Here is a 24,751-nt window from a genome sequence, read left to right as displayed (position 1 = left end):
AATTAATAGGTGATATAAAATTCTATTCAAATAAATAGGGTTAAGTCAGAAGGTTGCTATTAGCTGCAGTGTGCCCAAAGATCGGCTTGTCTACTCAACTTCCAAATGCTTTTTCTGTTATTCCAGTTCACAGTTACCATACTTCACAGTTCTGTCGCGTCTCTCGAATGACGCAAGTGAAACAAATAATTTTTTCTTCTGCAATAACATCTGATCACAATCCTCATCGTAAAAAGCTGAAGAAATTTAGCTTTTTTGGTGTGCCACTGACTGTATAATCTGGCTCCTTTACTTGCTGAGCCCTTATTTTTTTCTTTTTCACAGACTGACATCGGCCTTTTGATTGTAAGTCTTTTGGTGCTCATTATTTTTATTGCAGTTTAGGCTAGTCCTTCAATGCGCCTGGTAGTATGCAGTAATTGTGCCTCAGGATTAAGATCCATCTTCAAAGTGTAGCAAGTATTGATGAATGTGGAGAGAACACGGTGCTAGTATACCAGTGCCCGTTAATAAAGCAAACTGTCCTTAGGCTGTACATGATCCTAGTAGAACAGAATTATTTGTGAATAGAACCTTTTGTGATCAACATGGAGATAGTGGTAAGGTTTCGGGAAGTTACCTAATTTCCCCAAATTAATTATTATGGTTTTGAACTTCAAGGGCTAGTAGGTAAAATGGGCAGGTCCTTGGATTGAACAAGGGCAAGGCTTGTGAGCTATGTTCCAGAGCTCAATACATGCCACCAGTTTATACCCTCAGTCTTAAATATTTTAGATGCAATCTCAAATGAGGCTCAGAACAGGGACCTCTTGAGAGCCGTCTGAGCCTCTGAAATACTTGTGTTTTTATAGTTTTCTGTACACATGCTCTTGATCATTCAGACAGATGCTTTTCTGAGTTAGGAATATTTGAAGGGCCAGCGAAGACTTTGGATCATGACAAACAAAAAGGTCACTCTGATTTTGGATGCTTAATAAAGGTCTCCCTGTGCCACTTCAGAGCAAGTTATCCGATGGGCATTGTGGTCTTTCTCATGTCACCTTTGTACAAATGTATTGTTCCTTGGTTTTCACGTCGCACCCAATAATTGTCTTTAACATTCTATTGTGTGATTAGCAGACCTCTGCTCATAGATGTGATTTTGTCTTCAGACTATTTTGTCCATACTTTTCATAATAAAAGGAAATACTGTGAACTATTTATACAGTTGTTGAGCTGTCATCAACAGTTGAACTTTTTTGTCAGCGTTTCCCTTAAAAATTGTGTTCTTCATTCCCATTTTCAATGTTATGACATATGCAGTTATAAAAAAGAGAGGAAACAGCCTAACAACAAACAGTCAAACAATTCAAACATGGTTGCAGCATGGCAATGTCTTGTCTCCCCCAAGGGGAGATATTCCAGTGTGGGTAGTGTGCCTCCGCCAAAACAGGGGGCAGTAGGAGAGGAGGGGCAGGTCATCCTGGGGAGAGGGATGGGGGTGGATATGACAGTGGGGGTAGGGGTACAAGGAAGAAAAACAGTGAGGTAACGCACAGTCGCACCTGTGTGCCCTTTCATACATTAGTGATAGATAGACTAGACACAGGGGGCTGGTGCAGGGGGAGGGAGGGGGCGTGAAGAGCTCCCAAAGGTCCACTCGACTGTACATATTCAATCAATCCCCAAGCCAGCGTGTGGTCCTACTGTTCGCGTTTCTCTAGAATTTAAAAAAACTAATTTGCCAGTTGAGTAGTTGGTTTTAACACTTTGATTTGAAGTGGCAAGTTAACAGGTTTTACTTTCTTGTTTTCATCTTAGCAGAAAGCAGAAAACGAAGAACCTGCTGTTCAACCACCCAAACAGGACAAGAAGAAGAAAGGGCAGAAGGGCAAGAAAAGTACTTTAAATGATGATGATGATGACAGCGATGACATGGACAACAAAGATACAAAGTCAAAAAAGACCCAGAAACCAAAAGAGGATGTTTCTGATGATGACAGCGATTATAATAATAAACCTGGTAAGAAAACTAAAGGGAAAAACCAACAATCCAACAAGAAGATGGACCTTTCCGAGGAGGATGAAGCTCCTGCTAAAAAAGGTAAAGAGCAAAAGAAGCCAGACTCATCTGGAGGGAGTGGTGATGATTCTGATGAGTTTCCAGAAACTAAAAAGGAGCAAAAGAAGAACCAGAAAGGCAAGCCACTCCAGCAAGCTGACAGTGGTGATGAGGAAGATGAAACCTCATTCAAAATGAAAACTGTGGCTCAGAAGAAGGCAGAGAAAAAGGAGCGGGAACGAAAGAAACGTGAAGAGGAACGGGCTAAACTGAAAAAACAGAAGGAGAAAGAGGAGGCGGAGAGTTTAAAAGGTGAACAGCCAAAAGCAAAGGATCTTCCGAAGCCAGCACAAGAGGAAACCTCTCAGAAAAAAGAGCCAAAGCCCAAAGTAGCTGTAGATGTAGCTCCTGCTGTTGTCTCAGAAGAAATTGTAGATGTTGAGGCTGCTGAAGGTGAGTAATTGATTTGTGTTTTTAACTCTTTATAGAGACAGTTGTTTATATTCATGTAAAAAATAGAATTGCCAGCTTTATTTTTAGGGCGTTTTTTGTAACTGCTTTTTTACTGGCGTAGAATAGACACTATTGTGTTCAGAGGAAATAGGTGTCTGAGGCAGATTACAAACTAGGTTTTATTTCCTAGAATTGTGAGTATGATGTAAAACACATTGTCTGGAGGATCACCATGACACACTTCATCAAATCTCACAAATGCTGCAACTGGCTCCTTTTCATTGTAGTATAAGATGTAGAATGTGTGCCTGAGACTATGCACGCTTGAAGTTGCTGGCTTCTTGCAACAGTGAACTTATGGCTACATACAGCATGCCTTCCTACTTTTAAAAAGTGTAAAGATGGACGGGATTCAGGTAGGCCAAACCTGATAGTGGTCTCTAGTATTACATTTGTCACCATCGTTGGCTGGTGGCCCTGGTCCGATAAGCCTTTTCAAATATGTTGCAATGGGCACTTCAAGTTAGGATTCTGACTGACACAATGGAGTTACTCTGAACAAGACCAATGATAAAAGTATACCAAAGTTTAAACTGACATTCATGAGGGTTTTGTTGACCTTATTTGATTGACGTCTCGGAGTCTCCTTGACAATAATATCATGAAAATGGGTTTCTTCCACAAAAAGCAATACATAGTCTTTAACTCCTGATTAAGGTCAGTGTTGCAGTTGAAGTCTGACAAAATTGGGAGCTCTCTGTAGATCTTAAAAAGTCCTTGAACTATTTGCAGCATTGCTTATGAATGAGTGGAGCATGTTTGTTTTGGTCTGTACAGTTTACAATTTTCAGTACAGCAGTCCTTAGCGTTGGCCATAAAGGCTTCCTCTAACATAGTTCCACTCTTCTGCTCGGGTGCTTTAGCTGGAGAAGGTCAGATAAAAGCTATGGATTGGGTCTTGTCTATAATAAGCTTTTTACATCCCTTAATGAAAGAGTGACATGCGATTGTATTTGATGAATAACTGATGAAAAATAATATCTGTTAAAAAAAAAGCTTTTTACATCCCTTCAGGGCAAATTTAATTTGAGACCCCTTACAGTTTATCATTAAATGTATCCAGCAGGAGCATAGGATCATTCCTAATATCCAATTAAATATGGGAAATTAAAATATTGAATGGAAACAATTTCTATAAATATCCGTACAATTATTGAATTAGGTCATGATATCCGTACAATTATTGAATTAGGTCATGAAACTGCTGCTTTGATTTCCTCACTAATGACAGGTTATGAAAGGCTGTTGTTACCAGAGGATGATAAATAATAAAAATTAAAGTACAGAAGACACCTCACCCTACACACTTCAATACTAAATGCTCGGAAGTAAGACTGTAAAACTAAATCATACTATTTTTTGGAAAAAAATCTTTATTTTAATTTTTCAGTTAGCTAGAATAAAACCAGCTTAAAAGTTGCAGAGAAAATATATAGAAATAGGATGTTTATATCTTAATGACAACTTGACTAATAGCTGTTGTATATGCAGTAGAGTCACGGTGCAGTCCCACACTCTTTTCATTAACATCTTGATACTGTAGGTTGGGACACATCCATATTAACATATTATTTAGGCAGTGATATGCACGAATGTGAGGGTGGGGCGGGGCCCTCCCCAGTCCATGGTCATTCACGTATTTGCGGCCCTCATGTTTTGTCTTGCCACAGATTTTGATCTTTTGCTCTCGCATTCTCCGTTAAGGTTTCTGCCACTACAGGATTTACCAACTCATGCAGCATCTTAGTCCATGTTATCAGGTCATCTACTATTTCATCCATCTTGACTTCTCACATCCTCCTCTCTTCTATGAGTACCCGCTCTGACACATCCTTACCCCATGCTTGCACTGTGAATTCTCAGTATATACATGCATGTGGTATTTTTTATAGCACAAACCTATGTAGTGCTCTATATGCTCAAAGGCAAGTTTAAAGTCGGTGAGGAAGAGGAGAGGAAGCTGAGATGTGGACGGTTAATGCATTGTGATGTAGTGTCCTTAGAAAAAGGTTTGTCTCCAACTCTTTCCTAAATTGATGCAGCGTATAGGCTGTCTTGATAAATATGGGGGATGTTGTTCCATTTGCTTGGTGCATAGATGTCAAAGGCCAGTTGTCTTATCTTTTTATTTTTTTACACTTTTTAGTCTGTAGTCTGATGGCGTCCAGGCCGGCATTGTGCTGAGAACCACCAGCCATTGTGAACTCTTCTGCTACATAAGTGGGGGGTGATGGTTGTGATGGCTTTGTAAATGATGCAGTTGGTTTTACAGATGATGAAGGCAGGCAAAGGAAGCCAATGGAGTCCAATCAGGGAGGGCGTGATGTGATCCTATTTCTTCAGTGCAGCTGCCTCTAGGATGCCCTAAGGGGTGCCAGTGTGGAGTAGGGTGTTACCACCATTCAGATGCAAGAGTACAAAGGCTTTAATAGCAGTTAAGTGAAGATGCTTTCTGGAAGAAACTGTTTCTCTTTCTTCAGAAGATGGCTGATACCAGGCTTTCTTTGTTTTTTGGCAATGTGTTCTTTGAGGGAGAGGTTGTTGTCCAGGGTGAATCTAAACAGGACCTTCATTGTCCGCGACCCTTCTGGAGAAGCTGGAAAACTTGCCCATATTTCTTTAACCGTCCTTGTCAATTTGGCGAATTGCAGGAACTGAGCGGGGCCCACACCAAACGTTTTCTGTGGCTCTGCTAATGTGATGCAGCTGTCTCCCGAGAATAAATTGCCCAAGGTCTCGCATCCTCCATCTTGCCATTGTCATGCCTCAGTTAATCTTTAAAATTGGCTGCAACTACCAGACCGCAAACTCTTTGTAGAATGGAGGTCAGCGCATAATAATATTTACCATTGTCTCCCATGCATTAGTCAACTGCTGCACTATATGGACATCTGGATTTCTGTCTATCACCTGGTGTTAGGCATACTGGGAGGCTTGCCGCTCCAGAAGTTCAGCTAAGAGTCTAACCCCCCCACTCCCCAGTTGTCTCCTCCGCAAACCACTTGGGGCCAGATGTACGACCAGCAAAATTGCACCTTGCAAATTGCGGCTCATTTGCGAGTCGCAATTTGCGAGGTGCAATTTGCCATGTATAGCAGTGTGTTTAACACTGTTTGCGATTCCCAACGGGGTCGCAAATTGCGAGGCTCGTTAATATTAATGTGCCTCTCGCAATTTGCGAGTCCATCGTGAATGACGGGGCCTTCCAGGTATGGTGGCCTGCTGGACTCTGCAGACCACCATGTTTGAGACTGCTTTTAAATAAAGCATTTTATTTTTTTAAATGCAGCCTGCTTTCCTTAAAGGAAAACGGCCTGCATTTAAAAACAAGCATTGGCATAGACAATGAGTCTCGCTTTTGGGACCTTATAAGTATTTAGTTATGCAGCACAATATCCTTGGTGCATCAACATCAACTGTTGCATGGCTAAACAGTTATAAGGTCCCAAAGGCGAGACCTATTGGCTATGCCAATGCTTGTTAATTCAAGACACGATCATTTTACAATGCTTGCTTATATTGTGACCAACTCCTTTGTTCTAGTACCCTCTGGCATTGGAATCCGATCATTTATGAGTGTTCTTAGTCTTTAGATTGATCATACAAGAGTTAAATAAAAACCACAGGAGGATTATTTTTATTTGCTTTTTCACCGAGTGCCACCTAAAATGATTCATATCTGAATTCTGCCCCTACTAACACACACCCACTTGTCCCCCTTGTCCTAGAAATGTAGGGATGTTCTAGCCATGGAGAGAGAGACAGAGAGAGTGAGTATTCTTGTGTATGTCTGTGAATGTGCTTGTATGAGTGAGTGGAAGTATGCACAAATGCATGTGGGTGTCTGCATAAACATTCCCCTTTCAAGAATATCAGAGCATCCTTGTGGGATTCTTCATATTGGTTAAGAAAGCATAGATGTTCACAATTATAGATGCTAATTTTCACCTGGCTGTTGCTGTTCCCAGAGTGTGTCATGTTCTTAGTTTTCGTATGCTTGTTAATCGCCCCCAAACATTTAAATGTAAGGAGAAATGTAAAGAGCTGGACTAATAAGTAACTGAATATTCTTACCTCTAGGAGTCTCATGTCACTGAGCTCCTTCCCACAGGCATCAAGTATTATCCATCCCCAACTCCTATCCTGGCGCCTGGTAAGCTGTAAAACTCAAAGTCTACATTTATGGGGCTGATGGTAATGGCTTCAGTGATTGAACTAGGGCAACTGACATAGCCGTTCAACTGAGCAGGTCTCCGGGTCCTTGGCGCTATAGATTTTCAAACCTGAGACAGGCACCATTTTCGTTCTACTATTTTCAAAAGTTCTTAATGCAGATCTGATGGACTGAGAAAATTACAGATATGTGATCATTTTTTGCTTTGCAAACGTATCATTTAATTGCAAGAACATGCAACGTAATATAACTAGCTACAGCCGCGAAAGTGACACGACCGCGCGAAAGTGAAAGGAAAATGAAGCCGATAGACGCACAGCCATGACAGTGACACGGCCGCACAAAAGTGATAGGAAAAAAAATGATGGCGGCTGCGCGCTCGCGTGAACGCAAGCGCTAGGCCACCAGGCAGCACTTTGAAATCCCCGATTACTAATGTCTCGGAGCAGCGCATGCCCTGGCTCAGCGAGACCTAAAAAAACCCAAAAAACGTTTTTGTTTCACTTTTTAAGGGCAGATGGTGGTCCCTGGGACCACTGCCTGCCCTTAAAAAATATGTTTAGAGACCGTCACAAAGTGGAAGGGGTCCCCTGTTCCCCTTTCAAATTGCGACTGCGTTACCACCCTCTTGAAGAGGGTGGTAATTTGCGAGTGTTTTGCGACCGCAATTGAGGTCACAAAACATTCGTACATTGATTTGCGGATGCAATTAGGAAGGTAACGCCCCTTCCTAATTGTGACTCGCAATTCCTAAATAGCGAGTAGCAAATAAAATGCAACTCACTATTTAGGAATTGTACATGGCCTGGGCCATTTTACTTGCGCAAACGGGTCGCAAACCCGTTTGCGCATGCAATTTAGGGTCGTACATCTGGCCCTTGGTGACATCCTGCTGCAGCTGTGCGCCATATAGTGCTGTGTCAGGAAGATGGAGACCCCCACTTCTTTATTCAGCTTCAGGACTCTCCGGCCTACTCCATTTCGCTTGCCCGTCCATATCTCAAAGAAACACGTTAGTTAGATTCCTCACCTTAGAATATCCCCAGGCGTCAGGCTGGATCCGGAAAGATTTTTCGTCAGCAATACCCTTGCGCGTCGCTAGGCGTCGTCTGCGGCTCCGCGTCCATCGTCGGCGTCGTGATCGCTGGGATGACGTCGTCGGAGTACTCTGACGCCGCCCTCGCGCGCTGACGTCAGTTCTTCTTGTTTCCGTGCCACTTAGCGCCGATCCGGGAAGAGCATACCCTTTTAGTCACTTTTTGACTAAACTTTTTTAACTCTTTTGGTTCTATTTCCAGTCGACCTCGACTCTGGTGCCGGTAGAGGATGCCTGGATTCAAACCTTGTGACGCCTGTAAGCGACTGATGTCGGTTACGGATCACCACCGCCGGTGTCTCTATTGCCTTGGGGCCGACCACGATGCCGAGTCATGCCTCGACTGCCGGGCCTTGACCTCGAAGGCTAGGCGGGAGCGGTCCCGCAAGCTGCTCGAGAGCCGGCAGTCTGCTCCGCGCCGCTCACGGTCCCTCGAGCTCCTCCTAGACCGGGACCGTGAGCGGAGCTGCACCCTACACCGCTCGTCGGGGGTCGAAGTCGAGGCACAGTAAGAAGTGGAAGAGGTGACTTCGCTCTTTTGACTCCCCTCGCCGGTCCGCGACTCGGCTGAGGGTTCGGGTGGCACCACCCGCGCGGCTCCGTCTGAGCCGCAGGAGTCCCGTCCGACCCCATACCCTCCGGTCCCTGGGTCTGACGCGACTCCGGCGGAGATCAGTGACTTCCTCATGACCATGAGGAGCCTGGCTCCGTCGTTGACGCCTGCCGGCGCGCCTTCGGGTCCCGCGGGCTCGACTGGGAGGCCTCGCGAGTCGGCGGCTCAGGCGCCGTCGTCGACTCCGGTCCCGAAGCCGCAGGCCCCCGCGGGATCCAGGTCTGGATCCCGGTCGACGCCGGTCGACCTTACGACCCCTCCGCCGGCGCCGACCCCTCTGGTGCCACCCTCGGACGACGCCGTTCGCCTGTTTAGTCCCGGAAATAGAACCAAAAGAGTTAAAAAAGTTTAGTCAAAAAGTGACTAAAAGGGTATGCTCTTCCCGGATCAGGTTCATCTTCCGCCCGGCTCCGACCCTTCCACCTGTATACCAGGAGTCGAATGACGGAGACGACTGGGAGGGGTCTGAGGACCCTCTGGCACGGCAGGGCCAGTTATCTCAGGACTGGGCAGACTAACTGGGGGATGCCAGTCTGCTCCGCGCTGCTCACGGTCCCTCGACCTCCTCCTAGACCGGGACCGTGAGCGGAGCTGCACCCTACACCGCTCGTCGGGGGTCGAAGTCGAGGCACAGTAAGAAGTGGAAGAGGTGACTTCGCTCTTTTGACTCCCCTCGCCGGTCCGCGACTCGGCTGAGGGTTCGGGTGGCACCACCCGCGCGGCTCCGTCTGAGCCGCAGGAGTCCCGTCCGACCCCATACCCTCCGGTCCCTGGGTCTGACGCGACTCCGGCGGAGATCAGTGACTTCCTCATGACCATGAGGAGCCTGGCTCCGTCGTTGACGCCTGCTGGCGCGCCTTCGGGCCCCGCGGGCTCGACTGGGAGGCCTCGCTAGTCGGCGGCTCAGGCGCCGTCGTCGACTCCGGTCCCGAAGCCGCAGGCCCCCGCGGGATCCAGGTCTGGATCCCGGTCGACCTTACGACCCGTTCCGCCGGCGCCGATCCCTCTGGTGCCACCCTCGGACGACGCCGTTCCCCGGTTTAGTCCCGGAAATAGAACCAAAAGAGTTAAAAAAGTTTAGTCAAAAAGTGACTAAAAGGGTATGCTCTTCCCGGATCAGGTTCATCTTCCGCCCGGCTCCGACCCTTCCACCTGTATACCAGGAGTTGAATGACAGAGACGACTGGGAGGGGTCTGAGGACCCTCTGGCACGGCAGGGCCAGTTATCTCAGGACTGGGCAGACTAACTGGGGGATGCCAGTGGTCTTGATACCTCCCCTGACACTGGCTTCATCTCTCCTCCATCCGTGGCTACGGAGGAAGGTGCTACGTATTCTGTGGTGCTGCGCAAGGTGGCCGAAGCCCTAGGGCTGGAGCTGCCTGCTGTGGCCGTGAGGACTAATCTCCTCACTGAAGTGCTTCAACTGCCGGCAAGCTCCTCGGAACCTCTACTGCAGTTCAGTGAAGCACTGACTGACATTCTGAAGGGCACCTGGTCCAAGCCCTCCACAGTTCCTCCTGTGGACCAGAACGTGGCCCGGCGCCACTGCCCTGCACCGGGCGACCCCAGTTTTCTGTCGGTGCACCCCACGCCCGAGAGTCTGGTTATCCAGGCCTCTACCTCCCAGACCTCCTTCCCGTACGCTCCCCCGGATCGGGAATCCAAAAGGTTAGAAAAGTTTGGGAAGAAACTGTTCTCCTCCCTTAGTTTGGGGTTGCGGTCTATCAACACCGCGTGCCTTTTGGACCGTTACTCCCACTCTGTGGGATACGGTGGAGGACGTGCTGCCCCAGTGTCTGGAGGAGGCCCGGACACGGCTCGCCCAGGCTCTTGCCGAGGGGCAGGATGCGACACGGTATACAATCCGATGTGGACTGGACACAATGGACTCGCTAGGCAGTGCAATTGTAACCACAGTGGCGATTCGTCGCCACGCCTGGCTGAGGTCCACGAGTTTCTCCGGGGATGTCCAGAGCACCCTCATGGACATGCCCTTCGATGGCAGTCGCGTTTTTGGTGACAAAGCGGATAGTGCGCTGGAGCGCTTAAAGGACTCCAGGGCTACGGCCAAGTCCTTGGGCCTTTCGGCCCGCGCCCGCAAACTTCCGCTTTTCGCCCCTTTCGTGGCCAAAGAAGGGGCGCCCCCTCACGTCCGTCTAGCTACAGGCCGCAGAACCAGCCTCAACACGGTCGCGGACGTGGATTCCGCCGAGGCGGAGCAGGGGGACAACGAGCCGGTCCGTCCACATCTACCCCAGCAGCATCCGCCTCAAAGCCCTCCTAGTCCGAGCTTTCAGGCCCATTCCACGCCAGTGGGAGGCAGAGTTCGCCATCACCTGCTCCACTGGCGTACCATCACATCGGACAGGTGGGTGCTGCAAATCGTCTGATGGGGCTACTCCCTCCCATTCGAGACGACCCCTCCAGCCATGCCACCGCAGTACCATCGCATGTCGGGGGATCACTTGCAACTTCTGCAGGAGGAAGTTACGGCCCTCTTGGCCAAGGGGGCCATTGAGCGCGTTCCTGGCCCAGAAGTAGGTCGGGGTCGTTACTCCCACTACTTTCTGGTTCCCAAGAAGGGCATAGGGGGCCTACGCCCTATCTTGCACCTCAGGAGCGTCAACGCCTTCCTTCGGAAGGAGAAGTTCAAGATGCTCATCTTAGCTCAGGTTCTGGCTGCCCTAGATCCTGGAGACTGGATGGTAGCGTTGGACTTGCAGGACGCTTATTTCCACATCCCCGTCCTGCCGGCCCACCGGCGTTACCTGCGGTTCACGGGAGGCCACGAGCACTTTCGGTTTAACGTGCTCCCCTTCGGCCTCACCAGTGCCTCTCGGGTGTTCACGAAAGTGATGGCGGTGGTCGCAGCTCACCTTCGCAGATAAGGGGTTCCAGTCTTCCCCTATCTCGACGACTGGCTGTTGAAGGCGGGCTCGCCCCAGGCAGTCGTCTCCCACCTCCAGACTACGGCCGACCTCCTGCATTTGCTGGGGTTCTCCATCAATGTGCCAAAGTCGCATCTGAGTCCCTCCCAGACGCTCCTCTTCATTGGAGCGGTTCTGGACTCGGCGCAGTTCCGGGTCTATCCTCCGGACCAGCGGGTCCGGGATATTCAGGCTCCGATTCCAATTTTTCGGCCTCTATCCCGGGTTTCGGTCAGGTTGGTGCTGCGGCTTCAGGGTCTGATGGCCTCCTGCATCCTGCTGGTACATCACGCCAGGTGGCGGATGTGGGCTCTGCAGTGGGACCTGAAGTTTCAATGGGCCCAGCATCGAGGCAACCTGTCCGACCATGTCTTGATCTCGGAGGGCACTGCAAGACAGTTGCAGTGGTGGCTCACGGACCGCGATTGGGTCAGTGGCAGATCCCTCTCCCTTCCCCAACCGGAGCACTCAGTAGTGCCGGATGCGTGCCTCTTGGGTTGGGGGCGCCACATGGGAGAGGTGGAGATCAGAGGCCTCTGGTCTACGGCGGAGTCCTGGCTCCATATCAACCTATTGGAGCTGCGGGCGATCCGGCTTGTACTGAAGGCATTCCTTCCCTCTGTTCGGGGAAGTGTAGTGCAGGTGTTCACGGACAACACCACTGCCATGTGGTATTGCAACAAACAGGTTGGGTGGGGTCGTGGACCCTTTGTCAGGAGGCTCTGCGCCTCTGGTCATGGCTGGAACATCAGGGCATCACCCTGGTGGTTCAACACCTGGCGGGCTCTCTGAACGCCAGGGCGGACGGACTCAGCTGCCGGTGGATGATGGATCACGAATGGCGTCTGATCTCCGACGTGGCGCAAGGCCTCTTTTGGCAGTGGGGAGAGCCTTGGTTAGATCTATTCGCCACCGAAGAGAACGCACAATGTCAGCGGTTCTGCGTGTTGGAATTTCCAAGGCGGCACTCTCTCGGAGACGCTTTTCGTCGCGAGTGGAGTTGCAGTCTGTTGTACGACTTTCCGCCTATACCACTTCTGCCCAGAGTGCTGAAGAAGATCAGGCGCGACCGGGCCCAAGTCATCCTTGTGGCTCCGGATTGGGCACGAAGATACTGGTATCCCGAGCTACTCATTCTATCGATCGATCCCCCGATTCGACTGCTTCTTTAGGAGGACCTTCTGTCGCAGCAGCAGGGGATGGTCCTCCACCCGAACCTGTCCCGCCTCCACCTCCATGCGTGGAGATTGAGCGGCGGCAGTTGATGCCATTTGACTTGCCTCCTGAAGTCTGTAATGTTATTCTGGCGGCCAGGTGTCTCTCCAAAAAATCGGTATACGCCTGATTTGTGGCATGGTGCACAGCAAAGGCTGTGGATCCCCTTTCCGCCCCTCTTTCTGATGTTCTCCTCTTCCTTCTTTCCCTGGCCCAGCAGGGCTCTGCTCTGGGCACCCTCAAGGGATACCTTTCGGCTATTTCTGCTTTCTTACGGCTTCCTGATCAGCCTTCTCTTTTTAAATCCCCTGTTGTTTCTCGATTCTTTAAGGGCATTACTCGCATGTTTCCTCCTGTCCCTTTCGTAATGCCTCAGTGGGATTTGAATCTAGTATTGACCTATCTGATGTGCGCTCCCTTTGAGCCACTTCATAATTGTCCCCTTCGTCTTCTGACTCTTAAGACTGCTTTCCTGGTTACCATCACCTCTGCTAGAAGGGTGAGTGAGCTCCAGGCTCTCTCTTCTAAGCCTCCTTTCCTTTCTGTCCATCCGGACAAAGTTGTTCTCAGGACTCGTCCTTCCTTTCTCCCTAAGGTGGTAACTGCCTTTCACATCGGCTAGTCTGTTACACTGCCCACCTTCTTTCTGCCTCCGCATCCCTCGAAAGAGGAAGAGAGGCTCCACCGTCTGGACCTAAAACGGGCGCTGTCCTTCTATCTGGACCGCACCAAACAGTTCCGGGTGGACGACCAACTCTTTGTTGGCTACGTAGGCGCTAAGAAGGGGCGGGCAGTGCACAAGCAAGCCATCTCTCAGTGGGTCGTTTTGTGTATCGAGGCCTGTTATTCCTTAGCTAAAAAGGAACCTCCTGTAGGGCTGAGGGCCCATGCCACAGCGGCGACCACTGCCATGGGCCGGAGAGTCCCCTTGCAGGACATTTGTCAGGCAGCAACGTGAGCCTCGCTGCACACGTTTGCCAAACACTATTGCCTGGACAGCCAAGTCCGGAGAGACGGCTTCTTTGACCGTTCTGTTCTCCAGGACTTTCTGGTGTGATCTTGGTTCGGAGACCCACCACCGGGGTTGGTATTGCTGGGGTATCTATTCTAAGGTGAGGAATCTAACTAACGTGTTTCTTTCAGATGAACAAGTTACCTTTGGTAAAGATATATCTGTAAGGAACATTAGTTAGATTCCTCACCGCCCCACCCATCCTTCCCATTCTGCGAACCGATATCTAGGGTTGAGGTCATCCCTTTCAGGGCCCTAGATTTTTGGCACCAGTGTCGGTCTCTTGCATGGCTCTGCATTCCTGGTGCGGAAAGCTATGTACAAGAACTGACGTCAGCGCGCAAGGGTGGCGTCTAAGTACTCAGACCAAGTCATTCTGGCGATCACGACGACGGACGCGGAGACACCTAGCGACGCGCAAGGGTATTGCTGACGCAAAATCTTTCCGGATCCAGCTTGAAGCCTGGGGATATTCTAAGGTGAGGAATCTAACTAATGTTTCTTACAAATATATCGTTACCGAAGGTAAGTAACTTGTTCATCAGGGAGACCAAAAAGCTATCATTCTCCCTAAATGTGCCCCTTCGTATCGAGCACATAGAATTCTGTGGGATGTATAAATAAATCCTACAATTCAGGTTTCTGGCCCTTTTCCTTGTCAATGCTGTGCTGCAAATCCTCTTCACAATCACAGTTTGTCTGGATATTAGAGCAATTGCGTCAAAGTGCCCTAAACTCCTATATGGAAGGAAAACTTTCTCCTCTGTCAGTCAGACTTCTTTTTAAATGCCTGCACTTCATAGCAAAAACTCTGGCCACCCTTTGTAGTTCATTGTCGCCGCACTGTAGTTAGTCGCTGTTGCCTAATGGATTCATCTTGGCTTGTAATGCACTCTGATTCTTCTGTCCTTACGCTAAAAAAGATTTTTCTTTCTTAGTTTATAACATTCAAAAATGGTGTATTTTTTCAAGTTCCGGTATTTACACGGCCATGCATATCTTTGGATCGTTTGAAGAGGGCAACAAGTTTACCTTTCAAAACTTTAGATATCCAAACATGAAATCATCACAACATTTTGCTAATATGTCATCTATTTAAGTCTACAGTCAGGTCAGCATGTTTTTTCTTATAAACAGACTTGCTAGCAACGAAAAATGTCCTAGCTATTGTAACGGAAAATCTCAATACTATTAAGGATACTTAAGCATGGATTATGCTATTCTTCCTTTGCTTTTATTAACAGCTGCCATTTCACAAACCTATAGAAACTACCATTCCCGTAAACCTCTGGGAATGAAACAAAAGTCCAACAGCCAATAAGCAATCCGCTCCATGCAGCAACCAATCAGACACCAACAGTCTCTAACGTAGTCCTGCATTTGTGTCCCCACATACTCTAATGTCGCGCGAGTCATGCCGTTGCTCTTGGATCATGTGTATTGTTTGCCAGACTCTGTTCCTAGGAAAAAGAGAGCAATTAACAAAGACCAAAAATGGAATAATATATGTGAAACAGTGGTTCTGCCACTCTTAATAATCTAAAGAACTTATTTTACAATTCTGTCTCTCCAAATAGATGAGAACAGTCAACAAATGAGAAAGCGAGACCTTGTGTCCAAACAAAAAAGCGCAAAAACTCTTGTTTTATGTTCAACGATATACTTTTTATCTGTTTTTTGAAAGATCAGTGCAAACCTATTGCGATATACACAGATATATTTACATACACACAGAACAGTTCTTTTGAACTATCATTTAGGACTTAGAAGTGCACACACATTGAAATATTTACATGTCACAAAATACATGGACATATACTACATAGAAAAATTATATACAGTGTGAGATTTTCGAAAGGAAGAAAAAAGAAGTATCAGCCCAGTAATGATTGTAAACCAGCCACATGTTGAACTCTTGTAAACTTGTGACTGGGCACAAGCCTCTGTCAGTTTTGTCGACTAGAAAAAGATTGCTGATGAAACCATGGGGATTGAGGATGAGGATCCGAGGGACATATAGCCCATTTGGCCAGGAGAGAAGTGACCTCAGCGCCCACAAGCCCAGTGTCTTGTGATGAGAACTGAATGGGTCTTGGATGGGAGTCCTGCTGAGGAGAGCTGTAGAACTCGAATATCAGTAACTTTTGTGACAGAGTATTCTATTCGCTGAAATCTAAATAAGGCCCTAAGTTTACGGAGTAAAATGATTTATTGTCAGACCAAGCAGAGGCACAGAGTCTGCCATCGTATCCAATTGGGGTGGCCTATAACTCACAGTGGAGAAGAGCGAAGTTGCCATCCTATTGCTTTTTGACCTATCGGCAGCATTTGAATGCGTCCACCACCACGCACTCCTACAAAGGCTTCATCTAGAAATACATGAAAATGCTCTAAAATGGATTGTCTGTTACTGCAGGGACAGGCAAAGCATGGTAGGCCTACCACCTGTTACATTTGCTCTGTACATCCAACAATATATCGTCCCTCAGGTGTCCCTCATCTCTCCGCTATTCAGCATCTACCTAACCCCTCTACTGTAGCTAATTATATCAGACAGTCTCACCTGTTACAACTATATAGATGGTTAGAAAATCATTAAAAAAAATGGATTGCATAGAAGATTACTTCAAATCAAAACATCTTGACTTTCTTTTCAGAATAAATGCATGGATGATATGTAACCACCGAAAGCCCAAAAAACTAAATGCAGAGATTGTGGTCGGAGGACATTGGCAAAAATGCCAGCCTGCCGCCGTATGGCCCAAGGAACTTAAGGCCCCTCCAATGATTTTGACAAGTAAAAAACCTTGGGGTAATTGTACATTTAGAACTACCCTTGATCTCACATGTCAACAGTGTCAGAGAGAGCACCTCCTTCACGATGAAAACACTGCATAGCAGCTTCACATACCTTGGATACCGACACAAGCTGCAAGCTATCCTCTCTTGGCAATCTCCAAGCTGCACTATGCCTACAGGCCATTTACCTTGGCACCTCCAGTTTCATCATAACCAAACAACTAATTTAAAATGCTACTGCATGACTCCTTCTTTGTCTTGACCCAAGAGAACGTGTGACTGTATTCCTAGAATCACTCCACTGGCTACTTGTAGCTAGAAGAGCAGAGTTCAAGGCACTCTTGAGCCTGTACACAGCCTCTTAAGGAAATGTCCACCAATACAATTTAAATTCAAGCAATACAAACAATCTGACACTGCACACCCGGCTTGCATCACGGATGATAATACCACTGTACCAGCTCTCCATTCTCTTAAATGGCTCCATATTGAAGGCAGATCCGCCTACAAAACTGCCTGCATTACTCTTAAAGTCCTCCAACAAAACACTCTGCAGTATCTCTCCAAGAAACTCCTCATTGCAGGCACCACATGAACTCTGAGAAGCACCAACACCCTCCTCCTAATTCCACCACTTCATAAAAAGAAATCCACACAATCACGCTCCTTCCTTGATAATGTCCCTATCATCTGGAATGCCCTCCCAAAAAACCTGCGCTGTAACCCCTCCTATTCCAGCCTCAAAAAAGACCTCAAAATCCACCTCCTCAATTATTATTGGGGATCCTAACCTGTGACCTGCACTTGATCTCCAATCACCATGTTATATTTGGCCAGTAAAACCGGTCCATTTCCTGAACATAATCTACCTAATTACCTGAAATAAATGTATAGCTTTTGCCCCTGTTCATCTATCTGACTTGTATATCCCGCATGTTGTCTTCATTATTCCTTATCTAATTGTATGCCATGTTGGCCCAATTATTATTGGGGGTCTTAACCTGTGACCTGCACTTGATCTCCAATCACCATGTTATATTTCTCCAATTATTTGTCCATTTCCTTAACATCACCTACCTAATTACTTGAAGTGTTTACCTCTTGCACCTGTTTATCTATTTTGATCTGTATACTTCGCATGTTGTTTCATTATCTTTTATCTACTTGTATGCCATGTTTATATTATCTTACTCAAGCGCTTTGATACCTCTGGGTCTAGCCAGCGATATATAAAACTCTTAAAATAAATAAATAAAATACTAATAAGAAATCCAAAGAAAGCAACATTTTCCCTGTACAAGCTGCCAAGTTTTGGAACTCACCAGCCAGGATTCCAAGCATAGCAGTGATGACCCCCCTTCGCCCTAGACTTTCGAAATGACATCTTGTATTGATTGATTTTACCTATTGTCATCTCGTGACCTGCCTAATTACTCCTCTGTAATGTACTTGATAAGCTGGTGTTCTTTATTAAAAATCAAAGAAAAAAAAAAAAAGATTCCAAGCATTCAGGAGCATTACATTTCAGAAGAGAGGTGAAAATGTTGCTATTTCCTAGATAACAACATTATCCCACAACCCTGGGATAGAACCCAGAATAATAGCTCGTTCAACTTCAATCTACAGTTTACATTTATAGAACAGCCCAACCAGCACACAACTTTCTATGTCCGGGTAAGTTTTGCAGCATGAATCCTGTCTCGATTCGCGTGCTGTGTATTATTCCGCTATTTTGTGGTTGGGCCTGGAATTGTCTCTTTCACTCCTTTTCTTTTTTTAAATTTCTTTTTTACTGTGTACGTCTTTGTCTACTACCATTTGATGCTGTGCCCATCCCCCTATGACATCAGACATGCATCTTGGACGTTCCTGTGCGTGATCACCACCTGTAGATTCTTTTTTCCACCGTTTGGGCTTGAAGCAGTTTGAAGGAGCTCCAAAGAATGTAAGATTGCGTCAAAGTATTCATCAAGGAAAGAGCTACAGAAAGCAAAAGAAAGTTGTAGACGATCAAGAAAAAGGCATGGTTGAGCAAAAAATATTGTCTGAACCAAGATTTGCATCGAGGGACCCACTAACACTCGACCATATAGTTTAAAATGCTGTGTTTGGTCTTCAGGTCCCTGCATGGACTGGGGCCGGTTTATCTTACTGATGAACTTAAATGGTATCAACCCACAAGGCAGCTTAGATCCAGTAATCGTAAAACACTGTGTGGTCATAGAATTAGGAAGGTAAAGATGGGGGGTCGTTCCTTTTCGTACCTGGCCTCCAAGCTGTGGAACAGCCTTCCTGAACCAATCCGCCAATGTTCGAATCTGGCTCAATTTAAAAAATTGCTCAAAACATGGCTCTTTTAAGGCTCTCCCCCCTCTGACTGCTGGCCTCTTTTTCCAGCGCCGAGAGATCCCCTTGGGGATGATTCGTGCGCGATATAAGTGACCTAAATAAATAAATAGTTGGAGAACGTTCACTCAGGGTTCCAGGGCATTTGGGGAACATGGAGGATATGCCCTTTAGTTTTGTCCCCAGTGTTATCACAAGTTTGCGCAGATTGACATAAGATGTGCAACTAGTGCTTGCCTAAAGAGAACAGCGCTGAGGGTTGCGAGGCCTGCTCCGAATTTCAACCGAAAATCTTGAGAATCTATGCGATGATTCAGTCTCTGCAAAAACACATGTCGAGGTCATCATTCTAACCAGCGGGGAAAAGGACGAAAACCCAGAGCAGACAGAGAGCTGAGGAGGGGGATTTTGATCTTATAAGATTGAGGGAAGCGGAGAAAGAGGCAGGTTCCAAAAGACACCAGCAGGTAAGAAAACACTCCCCTCCACCCCCCTTCCCAATGGGACGAAACCCCTCATCCCAAATGCCGAAATATTATACAATTGAAGGGTGGTTAAAGCAAAAAGAGCCCCTAATGTTCAAGACCAAGGACACTAGGAAAGCAAACCCTTTGAGACCGCTTTGATGCTGAAGAGCGATCGACAGAAGTCGAGAGAGAAAGAATCGGAAGGACAAGGAACCTTTTACATCGAAGAGGAAGTTGACGACAACCCTCGATGCAAAACAGCAGGCCAACGAGGTCCAGTGCAAAAGATGTTGACTTGAGGCAGAAATTGTGGCTATTTTACAAAAGGACTTTGAGTCCTTGAAGAGATTTCGAATCACATCGAAATCGCAATTTATACATAACTCTTACGGCTTGAACTTATGCGATTATCTAAAACTTGGTGGTCATGCAATCGATTGTAGTTGGTTGCAAAACTATTTTCTTGCATTGTTTGACTAGAAGACAGAGCCATTACTGGTCATGTGACGGTATCTGCCACATTTAGTCCACCTATGCAGGTGCTAAAGAGCTACAAGTTATGACCACTTCTTGACCTGTCACAATGATGGTCAAATGCAGGATCATTAATAAAGTCCATCCCATCAGATCTTCCCACCATCTCTTCCTCCAACTGATACCAGTTTGGAAGCCTAAACTTTAAATAAAAAATCACAAAATAGATAACTCGGCGCAGTAACCAGGTGTAAATGGACTATAATATTAAGAAATACCATAAAGGGACTTGTAAAGCTGTTGTAAGCTGTCAGCCTACTGAAAACTATAAACTGTATGCCTATCTCTCAAACTTCTTAATCCTTCACATAGCTAAGCACTGCACCTCATAACACATATGACCGCACATCGGTAGTCATCATGCACAACCTGGAATCACTTTCCACATAGGATCACAACAAAGGCCACACTTTTCCAACCACATGCCCCACACCGTGCAGCAGGCTATGTGTGTAGGCAAATGCTTTAGCCCTCCATATGGTGGTAGTAAGCACTATAAAAAATGTTACTATGCAATACAATGCCTTTACTAGCCAAGTTAACATTAACTGAATTGAATCCAAACTAAATTTATTAATAACTTGACTGAGACTCTTACCTAATTTCCTACCCAAACCTGCCCTTGAGCGCTGCACTCCCCCAGAGATAGTAATTTTAAATACAAGTATCTGCAGCATCAATATCAATATTTAAAAAAAAACTGGCAAATTGAATGGGTTCAATCTTTTAGTGCAATATATTTCTCTCTGAAGGCAAACAAAAATGTGCCTGGTGTTTTTTGTATCATCTGACGTTTTAAGTGACAGTTGAAAGTTCAGACCCTAATTTAATGGAATGTCCTTTAAAGTGTTCATGAAAATTGGTATGATCAAACATACGAGTTTGTAAAGGTTGGTAAGTTTGGAAACAATGATTATAGATCAGTAACATGTTTGTACCGGTGTGGTTAATACATACCAGCAGTATTTTAATGAATTTGTTTTCATGTGCAATTATCAGGTGATGAAAATGATGGTGACAAAAAGAAAAAAGATAAGAAGAAAAAGAAACTGGAAAAGGGAGAAAAAGAAGACAAAGAAAAGAAAAAAGGACCCAGTAAAGCCACTGTGAAAGCTATGCAGGAAGCACTTGCCAAACTTAAAGAGGAAGAGGAACGAGCAAAGAGAGAAGAGGAAGAGCGCCTTAAACGACTAGAGGAGCAAGAAGCCAAGCGCCTGGAGGAGGTACTGTCTGTCTTTTTACCAACATTTGATTTAGAAATTGATTTTCCTACACAAGATTTTATTTTTTTGTACTGATCATTTATTGTAAAGCTTGACAAGACTGCCTTTTATGAAAAAGGTAAAATAAATAACAGTAGAGCAGTAAATAAATAACTGAACATTCATTTACTAAATGAGAGAAAACTAATAATACAGCTTCTATTAGTATCACCGAATAATGTCATCAGTGAAGTTGTATTGGCTATTACTAGTTATTTTAAATATTGTCTTAAATAGTGGAAACCTAGACTGCAGACAGCTGAGCACTCCACCGAGTTGAGCAAGAAGGCAGAGGTACTGAATGGGCAGATTTTCTTTTAGTTGTTTCCCGGAAGTCTGATTGAGGTCCACATTATTTACTGAGAAGTACATTAATCAGTTACTCCCTCGTTGAGTAGGAACGTAAAGAAAACATTTAAAGCATTGCATTTAGAGATCAGTGGAAGAGTTTATTGTAAATAAACCAAACTATTCATAGCAGCCATCTTTATCCTGGATTTGAATCCAATAAGATGCCCGTTTTCATTTTCTTGTGCATGTTTGTAAAGTAGTAGTGCAGGCTCTGCAAAGCATCAGAATGTTAGTTAAGCTATGGAGAGGGGGAAAAAGGAGAATACAAACAAAGCTTGGCTGAAGAGGTCAATTTTCCTCTTTGTGGACTTTTCTATTGTCTGCTAATAGGCAGGAAGGCAAAGGTTGTGGGTTCCAAAGAGAGCTATCTTGAATGTGCTGCACCACCACTCTCCAGTCTTTTGTATCTATGGAGCAGTGTGAGATGGTACTGATATGCTGACTTTTGATACCTTGTCAGGTAGTCACTTTAAAAGGTACTTTAAATAATTGTCATACATGACCTAGAAGACTTGGCAGGACGTTTTAAATGTCTCTTTGTTTGAAAACCAGCTGCTGACAATACATCAAAGCTGCTGCAATTTGTTATTCAGGCCGAGAACTAGTCCGGCAGCAAAATGTTGCCCTTTTTTAAGTCTGCTCATAGTTTCTAAAGGGGCATTGGTGGGAGAGCGGCCGGGGTCACTTTTGTGTAGATAGGTGGTTGGGGGGGGGGGGTTGGGGGGGGGGGAGTGGGGTGGGGTACCAGTACACCATTATCTTAGTGGTTGTTTCTACGCTGGAAATATTGCTCGCTGTGTGTAGCGCCCTATAATGGATATCCGCCCATTCTTTGGGGGTCAGTGTCCGCCCTAGCTCAGTTTCCTACCATCTCAGGCCCGCAGATTTAGTTGCGTGTTCTGGGGGTGTACGATGTGGTACAGTTCTGTGAGAAGTCGCTTACTGGATTGTTTAGAAAGCAGCCATCGCTCATAATGAGTAAGCTGCCTCTCCGCTGCCTGGCGAACCTGGGGTTACATAACCCAATGCCGTGTTTGCAGATAATGGTACCGCTCGGTTTCGGGCATAGCGAAATCGGATCTAAAATCCTCAAAGGCCCTCCACATCGAATAAATGTCCTATAGACCTGCGGTCTTCCCTGTCCCAATGACCAAATGCCACCCGATCAAGGCGTGGGGTAAAGTCTGGATTGTCAGTGATAGGAGTAAGAGGCGATGGGAATGTGTTCAATGTGTTGCGTGTGGCAGTGGCATCCCAAGCCTTTAAGGTGGCCCGCACTCTGGGTGAACCGTAGAATCCAGGGGCTCTGGAGGCTCTACCAAGGAAGGGGACCTTCCACAGGGACTATCCTGCCAGTGCTCGCTCCATGAAGAACCAACGCTTCTCAGATTCCGGCTTGTCCCATTGCAGCAGGGATCGTAACTGCGTCGAGGTCGGGAATCCCCAGGGCCCCCTCCCCATGGGGTCTAAAAGAGATATTTTTTTACCAGTTGCATGCAGAGAAAGGCCTGGAACTTGATTGTTTTTTATCAGGGGCTTTCTTTAAAAATTGTCTTCCACTGTCCTTAGATGAACCTATTGAGTGTACTTAAATAAAGAATACTTCAGTGGTGAAATATCATTAAAGACATTTGAATAAGGAAAACCTCAGTAATGGCACAAATGCCTACTTATGCTTGCTTTGCAAAAAAGAATCTCTTTATGTTAAAATGTTATGTTAAAAAGTTCTTATAAAGCGCACTTACACCGGGTTGGTTTCATGGCGCTGCTCTAAGAGGTACCGGAGCCCTGGTAACTTAGTCATATGCTCGTCTAAACAGCCAGGTCTTGACGAGCGTCCTAAAGCTCAAGAGGTTTGTACAAGATCTAATTTCGGAGGGCAGAGAATTCCAATAGCTGGGAGCCAGTACAGCAAACCTAGCACTGCCCACACGCTTCAGTTTGAAGAAGGGAGTAGACAGAAAATGCTTATGAGCAGAACGCAAGTTTTGCGTGGGTATGTGCCTTTAAATAAGGCTAGCCACAAATTTAGGGCTCCTGCCATTCAATGATTTAAAAATGAGACAACATACCTTGAAGGCGCATCTCTGAGGAATAGGGAGCCAATGCAGCTTCCTCATGAGGTGGGTGACCTGTTGTCACCTAGGTTGCTGAAAGATCAGTTTCGCTGCCTGGTTCTGTACCAGTTGCAGTCGTTTAGTTAAAAAAAAAAGTGGAATGCCAAAGTACAAGGAATTGGCGTAATCTATATGGGAAATGACCATAGCTAGAACTACCTGAATTAAAACTTCCTGGGTGAGAATTCTACAGATTTTTCTTATTTTCCGCAACTGGTTAAAGCAGGTTGAAAACACTGAGCTAATTTGGGTCTTCATTGTGAGCTCACAGTTGATTATTACCTCCAGACTTTTAGCAGAAAATGACGGGGTGGGAGATTGCCCTAATTCCTAATCTCTTTCTGGTCAAAAGGTCTTTGAACATCACATATCCATAGAAAACCTAAAAAACACCCCCACCCAATTAAGGACTAATGGGGTCCCCTATGAAGAGGGGCCAGTCCAAGGAAGCAGTAAATGCATGGAGGATGAGCAACATGGATGTGGGAGTGTAGGTAAAATTTAGCTGTGTGCAGTAAAGAATTTTAATTAGATCAGGAGAGTAGGTGCTACTCTAGGAAACCCAAGACCATGACTTGGACTATAAAAATAGCCCAGTCATCAGTTGTCTCCCTACGTAGATTTTTTTTCAAATGTGCTAACCTTTGCCAGTGGTGGTAGGCTCTCTGCTGTCTTTTTTCCTTGTCCTACCACACAAATAATTACAAGATTCTGTGTGCTGTGCAAAGTCTTACTCTCTGAGTTGTTAGGCTCAGGACACACATCAAAGGGTCTTATAAATTAGCCCACTCTTTGATCAGATTCCAGAGAAAAGTAAGAACAATTTAGAAACTGGGTCTCCAGTACAATATTTCAACAAGGCTCGGTCTAGGCTACAACTTAATTTTTTTGTAGCAGGGCCTCCTTGCTAATGGTGTTTTTATGGTGAGATCAGTTAGATTTGAGTTATTGGTTGAAACCCAAGCAAAAACAGCCCTTTAAGGTACTCCTCTCCTTGTTTCCAGTAGTGATGCCAGTGGAACACAGACTAATGAACTGCTTGTATTGTAGAAGCAGTCCTACACTTCACAAGCCAACTGGGATAGATAGATCACCTTCATACTATTTGGTTAAGGTACTACTGCAGAACAGTGTGTGCCCAAGTTCTATTGGACAAGACCCAAGAGAAGATGGAAAATACTTTATACATGCTGGATCAAACTCCTTAGTAACATGAAGAGCAATGTACTGCACTGGTACCTCAACATAATTTGTAACATGAAGAGCAATGTACCGCACTGGTG

At 46.0% G+C, this 24,751-nt stretch overlaps 1 protein-coding gene across 2 annotated transcripts in view; it reads left to right on the top strand.

The window, feature by feature from the left end:
* Positions 1 to 24,751, top strand: part of EIF5B (eukaryotic translation initiation factor 5B) — a 461,059-nt gene that overhangs the window by 70,314 nt on the left and 365,994 nt on the right. Inside the window, exons 4-5 of one of the 2 annotated variants that reach the window (XM_085622776.1) lie at positions 1,801 to 2,494; positions 20,738 to 20,961. In XM_085622776.1, the coding sequence (XP_085478902.1) occupies positions 1,801 to 2,494; positions 20,738 to 20,961 (918 nt within the window). The remainder of the gene's footprint in view (positions 1 to 1,800; positions 2,495 to 20,737; positions 20,962 to 24,751) is intronic. The other variant, XM_085622777.1, reaches the window with a different exon arrangement.

The sequence above is a fragment of the Triturus cristatus genome, chromosome 8, assembly GCF_964204655.1.
Source record: "Triturus cristatus chromosome 8, aTriCri1.1, whole genome shotgun sequence".
Lineage (NCBI taxonomy): Eukaryota > Metazoa > Chordata > Amphibia > Caudata > Salamandridae > Triturus > Triturus cristatus.
The sequence above is the reverse complement of the archived record's forward strand: the minus strand, read 5'-3'. Positions and strand labels throughout refer to the sequence as shown.